We start from the raw sequence: 24,844 nt of genomic DNA, 5'->3' as shown, positions 1-24,844 counted from the left end.
TGTTGCCGAGTCGGCCCTTCAGAAGAACTGGCCAAACCTCAAGCGAAACCCTATAATATTTCAAAGCCAATGGTGAATAGGGAGGTTGTTTCGTGTGAAGCGGCCTGAGGGGGGGCTGTATTCGGGAGTGGGGTAATTGGTCAGATCTGGCAGGTAAAAGAGGTGGTGGGGGGGGGGCTCGCTCATGTGGAGATTGAATTTGTGCAATTTTCCTAGACTTCTCCATATAATGTAGTCCACAAGGTTATGTGCATCTTGATGGTGATCCCAAAGCTGGGACAATGATATGATGGGTAGGTATCATATCACACAGCAACAAACCCAGGAAAACGCATCCCAGGTCCCACTACTACAAATCTATCTTACTTCTGCAGAACGCTGACTTTATAGCCTAATTATTTAAATTAGAATAAACTAGTGCTTGACATTTTAATTAAAGGGCCATTGGAATGATGGTTTGTAATTGAGACTAAGTGGTAAGAAATAAATGTCACTCTGATTTTGTAAATCAAGTGTAATGTGGGAGTGAAATGGCCTGTTCTGTGTTGGTCAGGCCTCAGTCATACTCAGAGCAGCTTTAGGCTCGCTAGTAGAGACTGGTCTTTGGAGAACATGCGGCCCGTTGTCACACTGCCCCGGCCCACAGAATTTGAATGGCATCTGTGACACTAAGGCGCAAATAGGATATTTAAAATCGGCTGGCATTGAAGCCCGCCAAGCAGGGACTCCCGAGTGGCTCAGTAGTCTAAGTCACTGTATCTCAGTGCTAGAGGCGTCACTAAAGACCCTGATTCGATTCCAGGCTGTATCACAACCGGCTGTGATTGGGAGTCCCATAGGGCGGCGCACAATTGGTAGGCTGTCATTGTAAATACGAATTTGTTCTTAAATGACTTGACTAGTTAAATAAAAAGTAACTTTCTCTGACTTGCTGATGAGACTTTAATGTTTTGTTTTCCTCTCAATAAAATTGTTTTATCATTTTTCCAAGGGTTGGAAAAGATTTCTGCTCATAAGTGCCATCAAAATGTGTGTTTTCAGTTGATCCTAAATCCTGTGGAATCAACATTTCTATATCTAGCATAATAAGATCAGATCCAACTTATTTAACAGACCTTACTTGTTGTATTGCCAACTCTATACCTTCATTTTTTTTGTTTAGCAAAAGAATGTGTGTTTTGGGTGTTTTGAGTCCATTTTTGTTTGTTTGCAAGATTTTTCCTTTTTGGTGGAAAGGGGAGGTCAATTCCTTCAACACTTACTTCTCCCTGTGGCATATGTTTGAATGACCTCAGAGGCCTGCTTAAGTTTGTTCTGGGCTAATTTACCAAGGCAGCTGGCACGTTTTTAATTACACAAAAGGGTCCAGTATGCACTGGCAGCCATGCGTTTACCCGAGCATGCTGTCTAGGGCCTCCCCTCCCCCACTCCTTCCTTTCTCCCCTCCACTCCCAGGCCAACCCCAGAAGGAGTTAACCTGGAGAAAGTGTGGCCACGCCGCTGGAATCCAGGGCCAAAAATTGATAAGCTGCGCACTTACACCGCTCGCCTTGCAGCGCATCAAAGGATTATGTGGAATTGTCAGGATAGGGAGGAACATGACTCCAGAGCAGTACTCCTACCTGGATTAGACTGGGGGGAAAAGGTAAAGGGGAGAAATCATCCCCGAGTTGGGGAGGTTTCATCCATTGCTGGTAAAAGTGCAGGGATTTTGGTGGTATACGCGGGTGAGCGCCTGAACAATGTCCTGTAGTCCACTGAAAGCAAAAAGGCAAGGGGAAACGGACGTTTTGAAAGGTATGCCATCCAATAACATGTCTAATTACACCAGTGGAAAGAATTCATGCCTAACTCCTAGGAAACCATGAGACAAAGATCAACCCCATCCTGTGTTCAACAACACTCTCAATATTCTGTACAGATTGTTAGAACCCAAAGTCGAAAGTCTGCTTCCAAAGCATAACTGGTCATCAATATTTTAATTGGGACAAGATAAGGCACTAGTAAGGCCTAACTACAGAATAACAAATATTTACATTCCAAAGACAGGAAAAACATTTTAAATGATCCGTCTCCCTCAAACAGGGAATCATAACATTCATGGAACTTGGAATACCACACACGTTGTGTGAATCTTCCAGGAAAGTTCAGTTGAGGTATTATATCTCTGCTAGCTGGGGCTGTTATAGAAACCTGTTTGTTGAGCGTCACGTGACCCACCCCAGAGATGACCCACCCTCTCCCCCACAGTGTTACTGCACTTCAACTTGTCTTTGAAGTTGAACTGTGTATTGGAGTGAGGTGTGAAAAAACAACTTTCTGCTAGTTCCCCTTTAAGACTTTGCACTCTGAGTTTTATTGGTTGGCTTGTTGTGCTTAGCCCTTTTAAAGGGGCAATCTGCAGTTTCTACATCCATTTTTGGACTTATAAATTTGATATGTACCCATTGATTCTTGAAGAATATAACATATACATTCCTCATGATCTTAGTTTAACTGTAGTACCCCAACAGAACTTAAAATATGAGCTTGTTTTACGCCAATGTTTGTTTACAAACACTGTATAGCCTCAACATGGTTAACTATAATTTTGATGTCATTCTTTACATCCCTAGCTCTGTCTATGAATTTGACTGCTAATATTTCTCCAGCCTCATCTCAGCTTTTTACTGAAACAGTGGTGGGGACAACCGAGTCACACGGTATAAATGTCCAATAAAGAATGCTGGGTGTAAAGTGAACCCAATCCACCCCTTGAGTTTGTCAGCCATGTGGTCAGAGCAGTTTAGTGAACCGGATTATCTTCCATCACCTTTTTCCCTCAAAAGCGACACCATTTCTCTGTGGTGTCAAATTCTGCCAGTCCCCCTCATAGTGTGCTGCCTGCAATGCGCCCAGTTTTTCTTTATATTAGGAGAGGGAGGAAGTCAGTCGCTCCACCAGCTGTAGGAAGCGAGGGACTGAATTGCAGGAATGAATCAAGTGGACACCCCTCCAGGGCAACAGCCCCTGGCAGTAGCCCCAATCCCCAGCCCTAACCCAATCTCCATCTGCACTCTCTGCTCCACACAGGAAGGGCTCGAGATGGGAACCACATCGTACAGGAAGTCTTTGTTTTAAGAGCTCCTTCTCGGTAAAACAATAGTCCACATTATTATGGCCGTCACCTGGCAGAATGTCTTAATACAAATCTACATGTCAACCGGTAACTGCTGAATGGGCCTAAGTTTGTCTTAACTCGAGCAATCCAAAGTCATCTGTAAGACCACCGGATCTTAGAAGTACAAGTTGCCATTATGTTAAATACTTGCTTTGAACAGGACATAAAGGTGTACTGGTGCCTTTTGTGCTGAATTTGTAAGTCGCTCTGGATAAGAGCGTCTGCTAAATGACTTAAATGTAATGTAATGTAATGTAAATGAATTCCTATAGGGTTTTGTGCTTGTGGACAACATCTTGTTTTTATCCAGAGCAGGCCCTTTAAAAAAAAAATGTGATACTGTGTGTCTGAACCACTTCAGTTTGTCTCCCACCAAAATGAACACCTAGGGTGGGCTGGTTGGTTGCATGGACTGAATTACACCCACGTGAACCCACTGATACCTCCATGCAAGCTGAAATGGAAGAGGAGAAACACAGTGCTGATCTGCGTAGCGTTCGGTTTCTCCTGGAGCAGAATATGCTCACCGAGTCACGTAGTAGTGGCCGCCATAAGATGCCACACCAGAATTTTCAGTCAGATGGAAATATATCCTGGAGCTGACCCCAGTTTGCGAAAATAAAAAATGGCTCTATTTTCAGAGGCACAGTTTTGTGTAATGGTAATGCCGGGTAGTCTAGGATTTGTGTTGAGTGTAATTGCAGTCTTTTCTGAAATAAGCACAGTTCACTTCCCAGGAAGGAACATTCAGTTTCAGTTCTCTCTTTCTGCACCTTAAAAGACCGACACATGCTTTGGCACCACTCCCTACATCCGTTTACTTCATTTTCTTCCCTCTGTAATGCAACACTTGTGACAGGAATCTTATACTGTCACATTTATTCATTTTTAAACGTGATACAAATAAGGATTTGTGCTGTCTCACACAGATGGAGATATTCAGTCATGCTCTGGTTAATGGTAATCTATGAAAATCAAGTTTGTCTGTTTGCAGTTATGTATTGACTTTTCTTGGTTTGAAATGTCCATGATTTGGCTTTAATACACGCAGCAAGAACGTCTTGAAATTAGTACGCACTTGGTGAACTCAACAAATATTATGTGAGGGTCACTGTCAGTGCAATGTATCCAGTTGTGTCGGAAACTTGGTCTCACCTGTTTTTATTTATTTTTATTTACCCCCAGGTTATCAAGTACAAGATTGCATAACTCTTATTGATGCCTACAGCATCTATGGGGTGTGAGTGGATGCTTGTCTAACAGAACAAGAGCCTGAGGATGAATCAAACTCTGTTGCTCATACTTGGCAGACTTAAGATGCCTATTAGTTGCCAGTTCCTACCATTTTGCCCTTGAGCAAATCACCCTACTGCGCCAGGTGTGCTGAAATAAAACTGTTTATTTTCATACATGGCATAGGCTACTGCTTGGGTTGCCCATTTTTTTTACAGTTAAACCCTCCTCCTTGCTCTCCCTCAGGTGATTGACGTGGATGGCTCCAACAGGGTGACCCTGCTGGAGGACAAGCTTCCCCACATCTTTGGCTTCACGCTGCTAGGCGACTACATCTACTGGACGGACTGGCAGAGACGGAGCATCGAGAGGGTCCACAAGACCGACGCCATCCGAGAGATCATCATCGATCAGCTGCCTGACCTTATGGGTCTCAAGGCCACCAGAGTCACAGAGACCTCCGGTAGGAGACAGAATGTTAATGTTTGACACGAGGATGTAGACAGCTTTTTTAGTAGAAGTAGTATACAATATTTACGAATACTCATGTAAATGTTTTCTAATTTTCATGTATGGATATCCACAACTATCAACACTTGAAGAGAGCAGAACTCCCTGTCTACTGCAGAGAAACTCACCGTGTCTGCCTCTCTCTATCCTAAAGGCACGAACGGCTGTGCGGAAGACAACGGCGGCTGCAGCCACCTGTGTTTCCACCGGCCACAGGGCCTGCGCTGTGCCTGTCCCATGGGCCTGGAGCTGCTCAGTGACATGAGGACGTGCGTGGTGCCCGAGGCTTTCCTGCTTTTCACCAACCGGGCTGACATCCGCTCCATCTCTCTCGGCACAAACTCTAACGATGTGGCCATCCCACTCACCGGGGTCAAGGAGGCCTCTGCCCTCGACTTTGACGTCTCCGAGAACAGGATCTACTGGACTGACGTTAGCACCAAGGTGAGGATGACTGCTTTTCTGTCATTCTATTCTAGTCATTGTTAATTTTAGAGTTTCCATGTATCGTTTTGGGGGTTTTTTTTCTGTCGTTTTGGGTTGAATTAGCCACCGGGTGTTTATTTGTTTAGGCTCCGGGCTTTTTAAAATTCCTATTGAGCTCTGTGCCTGACTGTTGTACAAGTGTCTGACCCTACTCCCCTGTTCTGCCTCCCCAGACCATCAGCAGGGCCTTCATGAATGGCAGCTCTGTGGAGCATGTGATAGAGTTTGGCCTGGACTACCCAGAGGGCATGGCAGTGGACTGGATGGGCAGGAACGTGTACTGGGCCGACACCGGGACCAACCGCATCGAGGTGGCCCGGCTGGACGGACAGTACCGGCAGGTCCTGGTGTGTAAGGACCTGGACAACCCTCGCTCCCTGGCCCTCGACCCCGCCAACGGGTAAGACTGACTGAGATTCGTCCCATCTGCATGACGCAACTTTCATGTCTGACTGACCTTAGCCTGGTCGTTGATCTGTTTGTGCAGTCTTGCCAACTTTGAACGTGTGACCGTGACCATAAGAGTGGGGAAAACCGTACAAACAGCTCTGAAGCCAGGCTAGACTGTCTCTTCACCAGTACTGATAGAGATGTCTGGCTGGGTGAATCCCCACACATGATCTTTTCCCTCTCAGGCAGTGAGTGTAATGAGAGGTTGCGTCAGTGGCACAGCACTGCGGCTAGTCCTCCGTGTGAGGAGTTTGTCGACACTCTTGTGCCAACCTGCCACGGCTTCTACATGTCACTCTGCAGTATGAAGTCATATCCTGGAGCTGTCAAAAGTCATTCCTGTGGCTTCTGATGCATTTRTACCACATAGCTTCACCCATTGGCATCGTTTCCTCTCTCAAATACAACACTGAGTTATTCCACAGTGATTGTCCCCGTACTTGAGGCCGTGGCCATTTTTACCAATTTACTAGTTCATATTGAATTAGTTTAAGAATGCAGACATGGTCTTGGCTGCCATCAAGTGTTTGGGGGGATATAAAAAGCAGTTCTTTGTCTACTCTCCTCAGTTACATGTACTGGACTGAGTGGGGAGGCAAGCCCAGGATCGCCAGGGCCCACATGGACGGCAGCAACATAGTGACCCTAGTGGACAAAGTGGGCAGAGCAAACGGCCTCACCATCGACTACATTGACCAGAGACTGTACTGGACCGACCTGGACACCTGCATGATAGAGTCAACCAACATGCAAGGTAAACGCATACCGTAGTCAATCTCTTTTCCAACCACTAATGTTAATGACGACAGCACATGAAATGGCAGCAGGTAGTCTAGTGGTGAAGAGCGTTGGGCCAGTAACTGAAAGGTCGCTGATTTGAATCCCTGAGCCAACTAGGTGAAAAATAAGCTGATGTGCTCTTGAGCAAGGCACTTAACCATAATTATTCTTGTACAGTGCCTTCGGGAAGTTTTCAGACCCCTTGACTTTTTTTCACATTTTGTTACATTAGACATATTCAAAAATTGATTAAATTGTTTTTTTCCCTCATCAATCTACACACAATACCCCATGACAAAGCAAAAACTGGTTTTTAGAAAAAATGTTAAATTAAATATCAAATTTACATTAGTGTTCAGACCCTTTACTCTTTGTTGAATCACCTTTGGCAGCGATTACAGCGGTCTTCTTGGGTATGACACTACAAGGTCGGCACATCTGTATTTGGGGAGTTTCTCACATTCTTCTCTGCAGATCCTCTCAAGCTCTGTCAGGTTGGCTGGGGAGCGTTGCTGAACAGCTATTTTCAGGTCTCTCCAGAGATGTTTGATCGGGTTCAAGTCCGGGCTCTGGCTGGGCCACTCAAGGACATTCAGAGAGTTGTCCCAAAGCCACTCCTGCGTTGTCTTGGCTGTGAGCTTAGGGCCATTGTCCTGTTGAAAGGTGAACCTTCGCCCCAGTCTTAACCTGCTCCAGAGCGCTCAGGACCTTTTCAAGGATCTCTCTGTACTTTGCGCCGTTCATCTTTGCCTCGATCCAGACTAGTCTCCTACTCCCTGCTGCTGAAGAACATCCCCACATCATGATGCTGCCACCTATGCTTCATCGTAGGGATGTTGTCAGGTTTCCTCCAGACGTGATGCTCGGCATTCAGGCTAAAGAGTTCAATATTGTTTTCATCAGACCAGATAATCTTGTTTCTCATGGTCTGAGAGTATTTGGGTGCCATTTGGCAAACTCCAAGCAGGCTCTAGGAAGAGTCTTGGTGGTTCCAAACTTCTTCCATTTAAGAATGATGGAGGCCACTGTGTTTTTGGCGACCTTCAATGCAGCAGAAATTGTTTGGTACCCTTCCCCAGATCTGTGCCTCAACACAATCCTGTCTCGGAGGTCCCCTGACAATTCCTTCGACCTCATGGCTTGGTTTTTGCTCTGAAATGCACTGTCAACTGTGGGACCTTATATAGACAGGTGTGCCTTTTCAAAATCATGTCCAATCAATTGAATTTACCACAGGTGGACTTCAAATTGTAGAAACATCTCAAGGATGATCAATGGAAACAGGATGCACCTGAGCTCAATTTTGAGTCTCAGCAAAGGGACACACCTACTCATTCAAGGGTTTTTCTTTTTACTATTTTCTACGTTGTATAATAATAGTGAAGACATCAAAATGATAAGATAACACATGGAATCATGTAGTAACCCAAAAAAGTGTTAAACAAATCAAAAGATTTTTGATTCTTGAAAGTAGCCACCCTTTCCCTTGATGACAGCTTTGCACACGCTTGGCATTCTCTCAACCAGCTTCTTGAGGAATACTTTTCCAACAGTCTTGAAGGAGATCCCACATGCTGAGCCCTTGTTGGCTGCTTTTCCTTCACTCTACGGTCCAACTCATCCCAAACCATCTCAATTGGGTTGAGGTCGGTTGGTTGTGGAGGCCAGGTCATCTGATGCAGCACTCCATCACGCTCCTTACACAGCCTGGAGGTGTGTTTTGGTTCAGTGTCCTGTTGAAAAACAAATGATAGTCCCACTAAGCGCAAACCAGATGGGATTGCATATAGCTGCAGAATGTTGTGGTAGCCATGCTGGTTAAGTGTGCTTTGAATTCTAAATAAATCACAGACAGTGTCACCAGCAAAGCACCACCACCTCCTCCATGCTTCACGGTGGGAACCACTCCTGTGGAGATCATCCGTTCACCTACTCTGTGTCTCACAAAGACATGGCGGTTGGAACCAAAAGTCTCAGAACAAAGGACAGATTTCTACCGGCCTATTATCCATTGCTCATGTTTCTTGGCCCAAACAAGTCTCTTCTTCTTATTGGTGTCCTTTAGTAGTGGTTTCTTTGCTGCAATTTGACCATGAAGACCTAATTCACCCAGTCTCCTCTGAACAGTTCATGTGTCTGTTACTTGAACTGATGCATTTCTTTGGGCTGCAATCTGAGGTGCAGTTAACTCTAATGAACTTATCCTCTGCGGCAGAGGTAACTTTGGGTGTTCCTTTTTTGTGGCGGTCCTCATGGGAGCCAGTTTCATCATAACGCTTGGTTTTTGCTACTGCACAAAGCTCTTGAAATTTTTCGTATTGATTGACCTTCGTGTCTTAAAATAATGATGGACTGTTGTTTCTCTTTGCTTATTTGAGCTGTTCTTGCCATAATATGGACTTGGTCTTTTACCAAATAGGGCTGTCTTCTGTATACCACCCCTACCATGTCACAACACAACTTGATTGACTCATACACATTAAGAAGGAAAGAAATTCCATAAATGTACTTTTAACAAGGCACACCTGTTAATTGAAATGCTTTCCAGGTGACTACCTCATGAAGCTGGTTGAGTGAATGCCAACAGTGTGCAAAGCTGTCAAGGCAAAGGGTGTCTACTTTGAAGAATATAAAATATATTTTACATTTGTTTAACACTGGTTACTACATGATTCCATATGTTATTTCATAGTTTTGATGTCTTCACTATTTTACAATGTAGATTTTTATTTATTTTATTAGTTAAAATAAAGAAACCCTTGAATAATTAGGTGTCAACTTTTGACTGGTACTGTATGTGAACAAGATCTCAGTTTATTTGTAATACATGTGCAATTTTTTTTAGCCTGCTTTCGCTTTGTCATTATAGGGTATTCTGTGTAGATTGCTGAGTAATTATATAATCCATTTTAGAATAAGGCTGTAAAGTAACAATGTGGGAAAAGTTGAGGGGTCTGAAGGCGCTGTAAGTCGCTCTGAATAAGAGCGTCTACTAAAATGACTCCAATATAAATGATGAGCGTATTACCCTATCCATCATGTTTCTGTGGTTGACAGAAATATCAATCTTCATTTAGCCCAGATACTCTCCTTTTTTCCTAGTCGATCTCTTTTTCAACCCCCTCTGCTGTTTCGTTAATGATACATGGTGTATATTGATGATATACTTATTTTCATATTACTGTACAATATTACTTTCATATTGCTGTGGTTTAAAACCATACCCTCACCAATACATTTTCATTAGTCCACATTGAAAATTATATATTTCCCCCAGGTCTACAGAGGGAGATAGTGGCTGACGACCTCCCGCACCCGTTTGGTCTGACCCAGTACCGGGATTATATCTACTGGACCGACTGGAACCTGCGCAGCATCGAGCGGGCAGACAAGCGCAGCGGCCTCAACCGCACCATGGTCCAGGGACACCTGGAGTACGTCATGGACATCCTGGTCTTCCACTCCTCCCGCCAGGATGGTGCCAACGACTGCTCCCAGAACAACGGCAACTGTGCCCACCTGTGCCTGGCGTCGCCCGCCGGCGCCCAGTGCCGCTGTGCCTCCCACTACACCCTGGATTCCAACGGCAGGAACTGCAGCTGTGAGTTGAGAAACGGGGAGCGTGCGGGCTCTTGGCTGAGGGATGTTTTGGTGTAATAAACAAAATGTAGTTTTGTTCAGTGTTGTATTGAGCAGTCATAGTTTGTGTGTTTGGGTAAGGAGAGTATTTAGGATTTATTTTGGGTTAAAGCTCCAGGCTGCTCTTGAACGTCTAAATCTAGATCGAAGTATGTAGAAATTAGAATGGACCTATACCTTTTCAAATAACTGCCCTTTATCTGGCCCGCAAATTGCTTTTGGCAACCAAATAAGTCCCCCCCCAAAAAAATGTGTGGTCCCCCACTGACTTAAAAAAAAAATATATATTGCCATCGATCCCTCCTCCCGCTGTAGATGAATGTATTGTCTAAATCAAACGCAGGTCTGTCTACAGCCCTCGGCCATGCAAAACCCCAAACACATGTCTGTCTGAATCATGCCATGAGCAAACCTCAGACTTTCACTGAGGCCTGATGTGGACACAAGTGTTAGAAAGGAGGTTGCTGTGCACATATCACAGACTGAGCATTCCTCTGGTCTTGGCATGGGATGAAGGCCCTGTGTTTCTACATGTCTTTTTCTTTCTTACTGCTGCATACTTCCCTGGCCTCTGGGGATCACTGATTACTGCATTCTAGTAAGCTGATTACAGTCTGTCTCTTATACACATCTAGATGTGTATAAGAGACAGGCTGTGCACATATCCCAGCTTGAGCATTCCTCTGCACTTGGCAGGGGATGAAGGCTCTGTCTTTCTACATGAGTCTGTTTTTCTTTCTTACTGTTGCATACTTCCCTGGCCTCTGGGGATCACTGATTACTGCATTCTAGTAAGCTGATTACAGTCATGGAGAGGTTGGTAGGAGAAGGGGGAACGAGAAAGATTTGTTTGGATTGCGCCTGCTGACCTCTGGCCCCCCCCCCCCCCGGCTCTCTCTCTAGCCCCCTCCAGCTTCCTCCTGTTCAGCCAGAAGGCCTCCATCAGCCGCATGGTTCTGGGGGAGCAGAGCCCCGACATCATCCTGCCCATCCACGTGCTCCGCACCGTCCGGGCCATCAGCTATGACCCCCTGGACCACCTGGTCTACTGGGTGGACGGACGACAGAACATCAGGAGGGCCCGCGACGATGGCACACAGGTGCGAGAGCATTAACAGGACCACGGGCCAGAATGTTAACCTGCTTGTACCAACAGCACATTTTAAGATACTATGTCATGTGATTTCCAACAGACACTAACTATGCTTGTCACCTTCCAGTTGACATATAGAGCAGGCTACTTTATCATGGCGATGACAGAGTTATAACACTTAATTTGATTGACATCAGTACAGCCATCAGCCACAAATGAATTTGTATGAACACTGGAAATAACTTTGACCATGTGAAACTGTTGTAGGCCCCTTTTCTCTGATGTGTATCTGTTTCTCCTTTTTCCTGTTCCAGTCATCAGTGGTGGTGTCCACCACTACCACCCACCAGCAGCAGCCTGACAAGCAGCCCCACGACCTGAGCCTGGACCCCTACAGCCGTACTGTCTACTGGACTTGTGAGGCCACCAACACCATCAACCTCCAGCGCCTAGACGGAGATGCTGTGGGCGTGGTGCTGAGGGACGAACACGACAAACCCAGAGCCATCGTTGTCAATGCAGAGAAAGGGTGAGAGGGGAGGGTGGAGTCATGGCGGAGGCTGAATAAAACAAAATTCTGCTTCATACTGTCACACTGGTTGAGGCAAGATGGAGGCAGACTGACTCAATAACTGCATTTAGAGATGGCAACATTTCTATTTGAAATCTACCCCATAAGTGGTGGACTTGGGAATGGAAAACAGGGGGAACTCACTCGAAAGCTTTTGAAAATATACAGGACTTCCAAAATATATCAGGGACAGGGCGTGGCACGCCTCCAAGCAGCAGAGTAATTAGTGGGTGATCAGGTGTTTAGTGATGTGGTGTTGACAATTTGACTTGGACGCTCCGTGGAGCTCTGTTTATTTTCCTTCCATAGGGCAGGGAAGGAACCACAGCCCTAAGTAAGTACGAGGCTGAGATGTCGGGCCATGTGTGCAGCAGATGGTTGTGCATATTGTGCTCTGCTGCCTGAGCTTCTCTTCTCTCCTCACCTCTAGCCTAGTGGAGCAGTGGTATGTTCAGGGCCATGGTCAGGCCCTGGCAAGCTGRGCTGTAATTGTGATGCCCATTGTTCATGCGGCTGCCCTCCACGTTAGCTTCTATTTTGGGCTCTTTGTGGCTTGGCCTGGATGTGACAGAGGGGGCTTATTCCATAGGAGTAACCCAAAGTCAAAGAAGTAAACAAATCATCATGAGACGTGTTTATTATCTCAACGAGCGTGGCCAGAAAGGAACAAATTTAAAACTTATGGCAACCAGCTGACAATTTTGAGAATTTGACATGGTCTTGTAGTTTTGTATGTTAGGGAATCAAATGCAACTTTCAAATGTCTCTCTTTGGGCCTGGAAAGCAGTAGATAAACATTGAAGATATTTGGCTCAGTAAAGGTTACAGGCAGGTTGAGAATCTGTCAGGATAAATTCTTCTCCCACTTTCCCTTGAAGTGACATCTTCCAGATTTACTCAAAGCATTCTGGTGTTACATTAATATGTCAATTGATTATGCTCACAGACTGCCATTTAACAATTATTCCCTTGGAGAGGCAGAACCAAATTACAAACAGATGAGCGTTTGAGCAATAGCGTTTATTTCTCCAAGTCTTCTCAGTCCAACAAGTGTTAGGGAGGGTCTTATCAGAGCTGATAGAACCTGGCGTGAGACATAACAAACCAGGGAAGGCCCACACAGACAGACAATAGCTTCTACTCCTCCAGGCTTTCAGAGAGGGAGAGGGGGGCTAACTGAACAGCCCTGAGCTCTAGTCTACACCCAGCACACATACCACAGTATTATACTATCCATCATCTCTGGCTGATTTCAATTGTTTTGTCATTTATTTTTATTTATTTTTACTTTTATTTAACTAGGCAAGTCACTTAAGAACAWATTCTTATTTTCAATGAGGGCCTTACAACTGCCTTGTTCAGGGGCAGAATGACAGATTTTTACCTTGTCAGCTCAGGGATTCGATCTTGCAACCTTTCGGTTACTAGTCCAACGATCTAACCACTAGGCTACTTGCCGGCCCAATGTTTTGTGATAACCTTGATAGATACTGTATATTAATGTACATCTAAAGTACTGTACACAGTTGGGGGGTTAGGCTAGAAACCGATAAAATGTCTGGCAGTATGCTTTTGTTTTGGTCGTTTTAGTTTTCTAACCTCGGACCGGCTCATCTCTCCTATAGGTACATGTATTTCACCACCATGCAGGATCGCTCTGCTAAGATCGAGGGAGCGTCTCTGGACGGGACGGAGCGGGAGTCTCTGTTCACCACGGGTCTGATCCGGCCTGTAGCCCTAGCCCTGGACAACAAGCTGGGAAAACTGTTCTGGGTGGACGCTGACCTGAAACGCATCGAGAGCAGTGACCTCACTGGTGAGTCCCAGGGCTAAAGAATAACAACCATTCTAGAATCAGAGGACCAGCACTTCTAAACACTCAGCTGAAAATATATTGTTCCTTTTCATCTGCTTCGACGGTGTTTATCTACAGCTCTCATTCTCAATAGTCACTGAAGTACACCGCAATACTACAGAAAATGATACGGAATGTTCCTCCAGTCCAAACACAGTTTGTGGTCAAATAGGGGGGAGCTGAGTTTGATCATAGGAAAATAGTAGGTAATCAGAATGGATGTGGGCCTTTAAAAAAAACATTTAATCCTTGGTCTCTCCTAGTCCCTCCCTCACACGAGCAGAGACATCAAGGTTGTCTGGTTAAGCTCTATCATTGTCAGACAGCTGCTAGCCAAGGCCTTGTGATCCTTTCCGGTCCTGGTGCAGAGAGAAAGGTTTGATGTCTGCCTGGTGGCTGATGAGCTCACCTTTATCTGACTGTGCACATACATGTTTAGCTTCACTCCCCCTGCCTGGCCTCTGAAGTCTGGAATGGATAGGAACAAGCACCCAGACTGATTTATCCAGGCCATTTATGCACCATCGAAGACTGTCGAGTTATATAAGAGTGTATCTTTACTTTGGCACACCATGTTTGGTCAGAGATATTGAATATTATTCAAACAAAGTTGTTTTAGTGATGGCGTCTGAAGTTGTTAGCTATATTTGGTATGATAAAGGTTAGAGCTTCTAAAGTAAGCCCTAAGGGTCTGGAAAGTAAATACGTTTGGGAGAATGCACGGTCTTTGATGATTAGGATAATGTATACGGCCCTGGTTCTGATGAGGTCATTTCTTTTCCTCCTCCCAGGAGCCAATCGGATCGTCCTCCAGGACTCAAACATCCTGCAGCCCATGGGTCTGACGGTGCTGGGAGAGCACCTGTACTGGATCGACAGACAGCAGCAGATGATCGAGCGGGTGGACAAGCTGACGGGGGAGAAGAGGACCCGCATCCAGGGTCGCATCTCCTACCTCACCAGCATCCACGCTGTGGAAGACATGGACCCTACCGAGTTTGGTAAGGCAACAGGACCCTTTGTTTAGTCACTTCCGTTGCCACAGTTTATAACAGTACCTTTGCATATGTAGTGCTGTATGTAGTACAGCAGAGTTCGGTTGACACTCTCCAGTGGCCAAAGCTAACCATCCACGTCTTTTCCTTCCTCTCCTCCAAAGCTTCTCATCCCTGTTCCCGTGACAACGGAGGCTGCTCACACATCTGCATCGCCAAAGGAGACGGGACGCCTCGCTGCTCCTGTCCCATGCACCTGGTCCTGCTGCCCAACCTGCTGGTCTGTGGAGGTACAGCACAGCCGCTGCTCTAACAAATCCAATAAGGCTTTGAGTGAACAATATCAGGTGCATTATTCCTCCACCAGGTGTTTTGCTGTGAATCTAAACGTCCTCTGCTCCTTTACCACCTCAGAGCCGCCCACCTGTTCCACAGAGCAGTTCACCTGTGCCACAGGCGACATTGACTGCATCCCCATGGCGTGGCGTTGTGACGGCTTCGCCGAGTGTGACGATAACAGTGACGAGGAGAAGTGCCCAGTGTGCTCGGCCTTCCAGTTCCAGTGTGACAAGGGCCAGTGTGTGGATGCTCAGCTACGCTGTAACGGAGAGGCAGACTGCACAGACAACTCCGATGAACAGGACTGTGACAGTACGCTCACTCAACTCCGACTGTGTACTACATATTGACACTGGGACAGTTTAGTAAACATGGACTAATGGGGTTGGGATTTAGACTGGGAGCAACAGCGACCTTGTTGTGTGGATTGTAACGATAAACCATGCCTCGTCTTGTAACGAGGACTTTGTTCTCCTCTCCTCCCCTCAGCTATCTGCCTGCCCAACCAGTTCCGCTGTAACAACAACCAGTGCATCCTGAAGAAACAGCAGTGTGACTCCTACAGTGACTGTGCTGACAACTCTGACGAGCTCTTCTGTGGTGCGTTTAACTTCACTCACTGTCGCCAAAATCAAGGGAGTTTAGAATTGTCAGTTCAGAATTTACACATACCTGTATTTTGTGTCATTTTGCTCAGAATTGACAGCGGTCCGTTAAATGTATAGTAATGTCTTTGTCTGTCTGTCTGTCTGTAGAATTCCTCACCCCCTCGTCAAACGACATTCACTCATCTCACACCAGCACCATAGGCCCTGTCATTGGCATCATCCTGTCAGTGTTTGTGATGGGAGGGATGTACTTTTTGTGCCAGCGGGTCGTGTGCCGCCGTTACAAAGGTCCCAACGGAGCCTTCCCCCACGAGTACATCAGTGGCACCCCCCACGTACCCCTCAACTTCATCGCCCCTAGCAGCTCACAGAACGGAACCTTCACAGGTAAAGAAGGTCAGCAATTACACAACACTGAAAACTGCAGGTCAATTGGATGAGTGTATATAGATCGCCTGTACTGTGACGGGATTGTTTTTACGTGCTGAAGCAGGTAGTTGTTCTGACAGACACTGTTTTGTTTCTCTTAGGTATCTCGTGTGGGAAGTCTATCATGAGTTCTGTCAGTCTGATGGGGAGCAGCAGTAGTGGAACTCCGCTCTACGACAGGAACCATGTGACAGGGGCCTCCTCCAGCAGCTCATCCAGCGCCAAGGGAGCCTTCTATCCACAGGTATGTACCCACCTTCTTTTACCTGCACGTAGGGGACCCACCTTCTCCACCCTCTTTTACCTGCACGTAGGGGACCCACCTTCTCCACCCTCTTTTACCTGCACGTAGGGGACCTACCTTCTCCACCCTCTTTTACCTGCACGTAGGGGACCCACCTCGTCTGTCCTATCCGAGTTGGCTCTCATACATAATTCCCATACTGAAGAAAAGTAAAAGTTCAATTACAAATGGAGAATGGCTGAAGATATGCATGTTATTCTCTGTATTTGCAGATGCTCAACCCTCCTCCCTCTCCAGCCACGGATCGCTCCCTGTATAACGCAGACGTCTTCTATTCCTCTAACAGTCCCTCCACCACCAGGTCTTACAGGTAAGAGATCAGTTTCTCTTTGCATTATGCTACAGTCAACTTTGTTTTATTTTACAACAGATGCCAATTTACAATGTTGTCTTCTCTCCTCCATGCTTGCTCCTGAAAGGCCTTATCTAATGCGAGGCGTGGCACCCCCCACCACCCCCTGCAGCACTGACGTCTGTGACAGCGACTACACCACAAGTCGCTGGAAGAGCAACAAGTACTACATGGACCTTAACTCAGACTCTGACCCCTACCCTCCTCCCCCCACCCCCCGGAGCCAGTACCTATCAGCAGAGGAGAGCTGCCCCCCTTCTCCATCCACAGAGCGCAGTTACTTTCACCTCTGTCCCCCGCCCCCCTCACCCTGCACTGACTCTTCATGACACTTGGGGAAATAGCCATGTCTGTAAATAATTTTAAATATGAACAAATTAGATAATTCTATTTTATTCATTTCCACTGATTGCCATGGGTTAAAGTGGGGATGGGATGGAATAGGGCCAGATCAAGTGTGAAATTGTTGTACAGTGTGAATTGTATCACTTGTCTTTATCTTTCATGTTTCCCACCTTCGTTTCAGATGGAGTATCGTCCTAATTTAGAGAATACCTTCAATTTGACGCCGTTCTATTGGCCTTTGTTTTTTCAGCAAAATACTTTAGAACTTCCTTCAAACAACAGATACCTATTTACGGTGACATTTAACAAGCGGACACCAATATCGATTTGAGGAAGTACTCTATTCAAAAATATTAAACTGGTTATGTGGCCAGCCAAAAGAATTTAAAAAAATTATATTGTAAATATTTGTAATTAAGTAAATAATAATTGTTTTCATAACAGCCATCATATGTTCTTATTAATGATTTTATTTGTGATTTGAAATTGTCCCAAGCATATGTTTATTTTACAATATACCAAAAGTGTGTTTGCTGCTACTGTACATATATACTGAGTTATAAAAACACTTAAAAAAAAAAAAAAAGGAAAGCACCCAACCAAACAATTACAATTTGCGTATTAAGACTGACAATAGATCATGAAGCTATTTGACTGTTTTTAATTATTTGTCTAGCAACATTGCAATTGTTTTTTTTGTGTAGAACAGTATTCACATGTGCATTTGTGAAATTGTGTTCATTGTTTTGAAGGAGTCTGTATGAAATAACTCATAAGAACGGCTTCATCATTGATGCAGTTGTCACCCAGAAATGACAAGGCTAGACACAACCTTTTAACTCTCTCGTGAATCTCTTCACTTTATCATTAAACTGATATGCCATGTCAGTGTGCTCTATTTACATATGACATATTACACTGACTATTCCTTTAAAAAAAWWAAAAAWTTAAGATGCCAATARGGTTGGTATTTCAGCTTTTTTTAGTTTAAAAAAAACTGTTCCATCATCCTCTTCTCTAAACAATTTTACTATCCTCATACCTTTCAATTTAATTCTATAGATTGAATTTCATCAGTGGTGAATATCATGCACCTGTAAAATCATGGCTCCATTATATTGTCTTGTTTTGAAGGTCTATGTGTACGCTCAGCAAGCTGTCAGTTGCTAAATTGAGCACTTACTTAAAAATGAACTATCCAACCAGTTATGAAATGTGAACAGTGAATGTAAAAATGACTGTTGGACGTGCAGAGGGAAATGTATATTAAATTCATACCTCTTTTAAAGCTTATTTCCAAGCTTTTTCTCAGTCATTTGGATATTTGTGTATAGGCAATTAACAATGGTGCTGACATAAGAAGTGAAATTAAATCATGTTCAACATTAGTGTTATGACATAGTGTCAGGCCTCCATCTTTATGTTGAACACCTCTGGCTTCTACCAGAGAGGTTGTATAGGTTCCTCAGACCTCCACAACAAAACCTGCTGCCCTGCCCATTTTAAGCCTTGTTGCTGGATAGYGAAAACTTCGACTCTACTTCATTGTGCCAGTATATAGATGCTCTCCGTACAAACTCTGTTTTGTGTTTTAAATGCCTTGTGTAATTTACACTTGTGATAATTTTTGTATCAAAAGCATTTTTATATAATAAAGGTTATATTTTAAGGAATACTTGTGTGCCTAATCTTTTAAATTAGCTGTGTCATTGTTTTATATAGTCACATGAAATGTGATATTAATTTCCATGTTGGTTAGCCAAATGGAGTTCACATTCCTGTTGAGATGGTACTGCACTGGTTATTCAGCACAGCCAGAAGAGGACTGGCCACCTGTCAGCCTGGTTCCTCTAGGTTTCTTCCTAGGTTCCTGCCTTTCTAGGGTTTTTTCCCTAGCCGCTGTGCTTCTGCATTGCTTGCTCTTTGGGGTTTTAGGCTMGGTATCTGTATGGCTATTTTGTGATAATTGATGTAAAAAGGGCTTTTAAAAAAAAAWACATTTGAATGACTTGTAGCTAAATGCTGCCACCATATGGAGAAAAGTTGGACCGTCCTTTTTATTTGTAAATAAATGCTTAATTTCTCTTTCACTTTTCACAAGTGAACATCCATGTCTAAAAATATCAATCTACCTTAATTAAAGACTAGGTATGGCCACAGTATTTTGAGTGAGAGCTGAAAGAAGAATATACAGCAGGTGTACTTTATTGATTGTCCTAGAAACACGTCTGTGGAGCAATTGCTGGTGCATACAATGTTCTTCAGCACAACACATCAGTCTGCAGTTCGAATAAGAAGATACAGTATGTCAATATCTGTGTTCCATTGCTGAGCCAGTGTGGTATGTCACCCTCATAAACACAATAACAACCTGTGTAAGCTACTCTGTGACCCGTATTAACAAGGATTAGACTTTTTTGAATATGGACAACTCCTTAAAACTTCAACTCTCATCCCTTGGGTATGTAAAACTGAAGGAAACTACATATGAGGAAACAAGTTGCTATTTAATATATTTTATGCTCTCATTTTGCTCTACATTGCAGAAATAATTGTGCATACATGAAAGATTCCTGTGAAACTTTTGAGTAGGTTGGTTGAGGAGAAGAAACAACTATGTAAGACTAGACATTTGGTGGCTGGCATTTGAGGTTACTAACAGTGAATGGTAGGGGCACATTAGGAAACTACTAAAGTCTCCAGGTGAAGTTGCTCTCAAGGACAGGCATGTAATGACAGGTCTAAACGGGTTGTTTTGCTCATTTGGATGTCTTCCATCTCTGCTCAATGATGACAAAGGTATACTTCTCCTTTCCATAATCCCTGATGTTACCAATGATAACCCAATCACTGTTTTAGGGAGTAACAGCAAGAGACGGGTGGCCAAGGAGGTCCACAGTGTCTGCAGGATTTAAACATGACCACACCTATAGGTAGTCTTTACTCTGCCCCCTGCATTTGTAACATAACATACTGAAGGCCTGCAATACATCACCAGATTAAGGTCATTTCCATTTTCAGTCCCTAAGGTTACAGGTTGTGATGTCACAATAAGAGAAAAACAATTCAGAGAACAAAAAAACGAAATACTCATGACACACACACTTTACAGCAATAATAACCACGGGGACAACATCAAATCAAATCAAAAACAGCAGGTCCGGGACAAGGTAGCACGTCTGGTGAACAGGTCAGGGTTCCATAGCCACAGGCAAAACCGCATAAACTGGATCAGCGGCACGACCAGGTGGACTGGGGATGGGGACAGCAAGGAGTCATCAGGCCAGGTAGTCTTGAGCCATTGTCCTAGAGCTCAGGTCCTCTGGGAGGGGAGAAAGAGAGAGATGGGAGAATTAGAGGGAACATACTTAAGTTCACACAAAACACCAGATAGGACAGACTGACCCTAGCCCCCCGGCACATAGACTATTGCAGCATAGATACTGGAGGCTGAGACAGGAGGCCGGGGGACACTGGCCCTGTCTGATGATACCCCTGAACATGGCCAATCAGGCAGGATATAACCCCACTCACTTTGCCACATCACAGCCTCCACACCACTAGAGGGATATCAACAGACCACCAACTTACTACCCTGAGACAAGGCTGAATATAGCCCACGAAGATCTCCTCCACCGCACAAGCCCAAGAGGGCACAAGACGGGACAGGAAGATCACGTCAGAAACTCAACCCACTCATGACGAGTATAGCGAAAAAAGCCTGTCACGACGTGACGCACACCTCCTAGGGACAGCATGGAAGAGCACCAGTAAGCCAGGGACTCAGCCCCAGTAATAGGGTCAGAGGCAGAGAATCCCAGTGAAGAGAGGGGAGCCGGCCAGGCAGGACAGCAGGACAGTCTAAAATATATGCGCAATAATATGGTTTAACACTAGCAGATTAGATTAGCTTTATGCTAAGAGATGACCTTTGATCAGTTGCATGGGCTGTAAATCCTTGAGATGCAAAGGTGAGCATCTCCTGGCCTATAATACATCAATATCATCACACTGAGAAATGATATACTGGAATACACCTTTCAGGTAATCTGGTGTAATTTTCTATTATCAACTCATAACAATGAGTGGTAATCATGTAACATTCATTGTAGATTGAACCATAGACTATGCCCACAGAAGACACGTATGTCACGTGTAAGACATGCTGCATCCCCCTGTGTGTAAGAACAATAAGAGCTTATTTTTCCAAAAGTCYGGGCGGCAGGTAGCCTAGTGGTTAAAGTGTTGGACTTGTAACCGAAAGGTTGCAAGATCAAATCCCAGAGCTGACAAGGTAAAAATCTGTGCTTCTTCCCCTGGACAAGGCAGTTAACCCACTGTTCCTAGTCCCTCATTGAAAAAGAATGGACAGCCACATGCTGCCCTAACGCATATTTGCCTAAACTCATAAATATAGAAAAGTATGTTTTCAGGGTATGCATTTGATACCACCAATCCTCTGACTGCCGCAGTGATGGACATGAGGGATTTTGACACATGGCAAGTGACCCAGCTCTTTTTTTTTCGTTAAAAAAAWATATATATTTAAAAATAAAWATATATATTTTTTTATTTTATTATCAACAACAAATCAATACATAAAGTACATGAGGGAACARAAGTATATATAGATTATATGTAACGGATGTGCAATGGCTAGCTAGTTAGCTGTGGTGCGCGCTAATAGCGTTTCAATCGGTTACGTCACTCGCTCTGAAATCTTGAAGTAGTGGTTCCCCTTGCTCTGCAAGGGCCGCGGCTTTTGTGGAGCGATGGGTAACGATGCTTCGTGGGTGACTTGTTGTTGATGTGTGCAGATGGTCCCTGGTTCGCGCGAGGGGACGCCATAAAGTTAAACTGTTACATATATAGAATGGACAATCGAGCTAGGGGGTACAATATCACATTACAATTACACAAGGACCTTAAGGGACATACAGTGGGGAGAACAAGTATTTGATACACTGCCGATTTTGCAGGTTTTCCTACTTACAAAGCATGTAGAGGTCTGTAATTTGTATCATAGGTACACTTCAACTGTGAGAGACGGAATCTAAAACAAAAATCCAGAAAATCACATTGTATGATTTTTAAATAATTAATTTGCATTTTATTGCATGACATAAGTATTTGATCACCTACCAACCAGTAGAATTACCGGCCTCACAGACCTGTTAGTTTTTCTTTAAGAATCCTCCTGTTCTCCACTCATTACCTGTATTAACTGCACCTGTTTGAACTCGTTACCTGTATAAAAGACACCTGTCCACACATCAATCAAACAGATTCCAACCTCTCCACAATGGCCAGACCAGAGAGCTGTGTAAGGACATCAGGGATAAAATTGTAGACCTGCACAAGGCTGGGATGGGCTACAGGACAATAGAAAAGCAGCTTGGTGAGAAGGAAAAACTGTTGGCACAATTTATAGAAAATGGAAGAAGTTCAAGATGACGGTCAATCACCCTCGGTCTGGGCTCCCATGCAAGATTTCACCTCGTGGGGCATCAATGATCATGAGGAAGGTGAGGGATCAGCCAGAACTACAGGCAGGACCTGGTCAATGACCTGAAGAGAGCTGGGACCACAGTCTCAAAGAAAACCATTAGTAACACACTACGCCGTCATGGATTAAAATCCTGCAGCGCACGCAAGGTCCCCCTGCTTAAGCCAGTGCATGTCCAGGCCTGTCTGAAGTTTGCCAATGACAATCTGGATGATCCAGAGGAGGAATGGGAGAAGGTCATGTGGTCTGATGAGACAAAATAGAGCTTTTTGGTCTAACTCCACTCGCCATGTTTGGAGGAAGAGAAGTATGAGTACAACCCCAAGAACACCATCCCAACCGTGAAGCATGGAGGTGGAAACATCATTCTTGTGGGATGCTTTCTGCAAAGGGGACAGGACGACTGCACCGTATTGAGGGGAGGATGGATGGGGCCAGGTATCGCGAGATCTTGGCCAACAACCTCCTTCCCTCAGTAAGAGCATTGAAGATGGGTCGTGGCTGGGTCTTCCAGCATGACAACGACACGAAGCACACAGCCATGGCAACTAAGGAGTGGCTCCGTAAGAAGCATCTCAAGGTCCTGGAGTGGCTAGCCAGTCTCCAGACCTGAACCCAATAGAAATCTTTGGAGGGAGCTGAAAGTCCGTAGCCCAGCGACAGCCCCGAAACCTGAAGGATCTGGAGAAGATCTGTAGGGAGGAGTGGGCCAAAATCCCTGCTGCAGTGTGTGCAAACCTAGTCAAGAACTACAGGAAACGTATGATCTCTGTAATTGCAAACAAAGGTTTCTGTACCAAATATTAAGTTCTGCTTTTCTGATGTATCAAATACTTATGTCATGCAATAAAATGCAAATTAATTATTTAAAAATCATACAATGTGATTTTCTGGATTTTTGTTTAAGATTCCGTCTCTCATAGTTGAAGTGTACCTATGATAAAAAATTACAGACCTCTACATGCTTTGTAAGTAGGAAAACCTGCAAAATCGGCAAGTGTTCAATACTGTCGTCTCCCCACTGTACATACACTTACAATTCTAACAGCTTTTTTGTTAGTAGAGTATTTAACAGTCTTAAAATACAGTTCAATTTCTTTTTGTAGGGTAAGAACATGTGTTTTTTTGTTTGTAAATTTACATTTGAGTATATGAAATTTGGCCAAAAGAATAATGAAATTAATTACATAAAAATGTTTCAGCTTATTTCTATCGTATGTAAAGAAGCCAAACAGTACATCTCTCCACAATAGTGTCAAATCTTCATAAATGTGTTCAATTATAAACCTACTGATGTCTTGCCACAGTTTTATTACATGAATACAATGCCAAAAAAMATGCAACACTGTTTCTGGGTGGTCATTACAAAAGGAGCAATTTGAGTTTTCCTTAAACTTCTTCATATAGTGGTAGGCAGGATAATATTCATGAATAATTTTAAAGGAAACTTCCTTAATTTTGTTAACAAGTAGGTATGTGTGTGGCAACATTCAAACTTTTTTCCAACAGATATTATCAATAAATCCATTCCAATAAGGCATGACATAAGGTATAGATACAACATCCTGCTGAAACAAGGTTCGTATCGCTCTGTTGTTGAATGGACCAAAAGAGAAACAAATCTTTCCTACTGATGAGTCAACAGGGTCAATAGAAGGTAGGCTCTGAGGGTCAGGTCTTGACACGTTCCTGAATAACATAGCAACACCTGAGGGAATGGCATCTAAAACAATTGCAAAATTTTTAGGTGTTACAGGGACCTTGTAAAATAATAAGAATTCCTTATAACTGAGTAAAAGACCCTCTGCATTTACCAGTTGGCTCACCAATAGGATATTATTTCGGAACCAATATTTTAAAAACAAAGAATTATTTTTATACAATATATCCCGATTATTCCATATATAATATCTGTGTTGAGAAAAATTGTGTTTATAAATTAAGGACCATGATAAGAAAACCTGCCGATGAAAAGCAGAAAGTTTCACTGGAACTTTGTCAATATTATAATTGCAAAACAACATGAAGTTAAGGCCACCAAAAGTAGAGAAGACATGATGAGGAATACAATTCCAGATAGAAGTGGGTCTTTTTAGGAATTGTTTTATCCAATTGATCTTAAAAGTATTATTTAAAGTAGTAAAGTCCAGAAAATTCAGCCCACCATTCTAACAAGTGTTCATTACAAC

General features: G+C 44.0%; 1 protein-coding gene across 2 annotated transcripts in view; it reads left to right on the top strand.

Annotated features, from left to right (window-relative positions):
• Positions 1-18,822, top strand: part of lrp5 (low density lipoprotein receptor-related protein 5) — a 51,583-nt gene extending 32,761 nt beyond the window's left edge. Inside the window, exons 9-24 of one of the 2 annotated variants that reach the window (XM_023985201.2) lie at positions 4,640-4,856; positions 5,058-5,347; positions 5,563-5,789; positions 6,409-6,593; positions 9,897-10,220; positions 11,162-11,358; positions 11,666-11,880; positions 13,548-13,738; positions 14,569-14,778; positions 14,937-15,062; positions 15,187-15,423; positions 15,601-15,711; positions 15,867-16,115; positions 16,250-16,392; positions 16,665-16,762; positions 16,872-18,822. In XM_023985201.2, coding sequence (XP_023840969.1) covers positions 4,640-4,856; positions 5,058-5,347; positions 5,563-5,789; positions 6,409-6,593; positions 9,897-10,220; positions 11,162-11,358; positions 11,666-11,880; positions 13,548-13,738; positions 14,569-14,778; positions 14,937-15,062; positions 15,187-15,423; positions 15,601-15,711; positions 15,867-16,115; positions 16,250-16,392; positions 16,665-16,762; positions 16,872-17,133 — 3,282 coding nt within the window. In that variant the 3' untranslated portion in view covers positions 17,134-18,822. The remainder of the gene's footprint in view (positions 1-4,639; positions 4,857-5,057; positions 5,348-5,562; positions 5,790-6,408; positions 6,594-9,896; positions 10,221-11,161; positions 11,359-11,665; positions 11,881-13,547; positions 13,739-14,568; positions 14,779-14,936; positions 15,063-15,186; positions 15,424-15,600; positions 15,712-15,866; positions 16,116-16,249; positions 16,393-16,664; positions 16,763-16,871) is intronic. The other variant, XM_023985202.2, reaches the window with a different exon arrangement.
• Positions 18,823-24,844: the final 6,022 nt, after the last annotated feature.

This window comes from Salvelinus sp. IW2-2015, linkage group LG4q.1:29, assembly GCF_002910315.2.
Source record: "Salvelinus sp. IW2-2015 linkage group LG4q.1:29, ASM291031v2, whole genome shotgun sequence".
Lineage (NCBI taxonomy): Eukaryota > Metazoa > Chordata > Actinopteri > Salmoniformes > Salmonidae > Salvelinus > Salvelinus sp. IW2-2015.
This window is presented reverse-complemented; position numbering and strand designations above follow the sequence as displayed.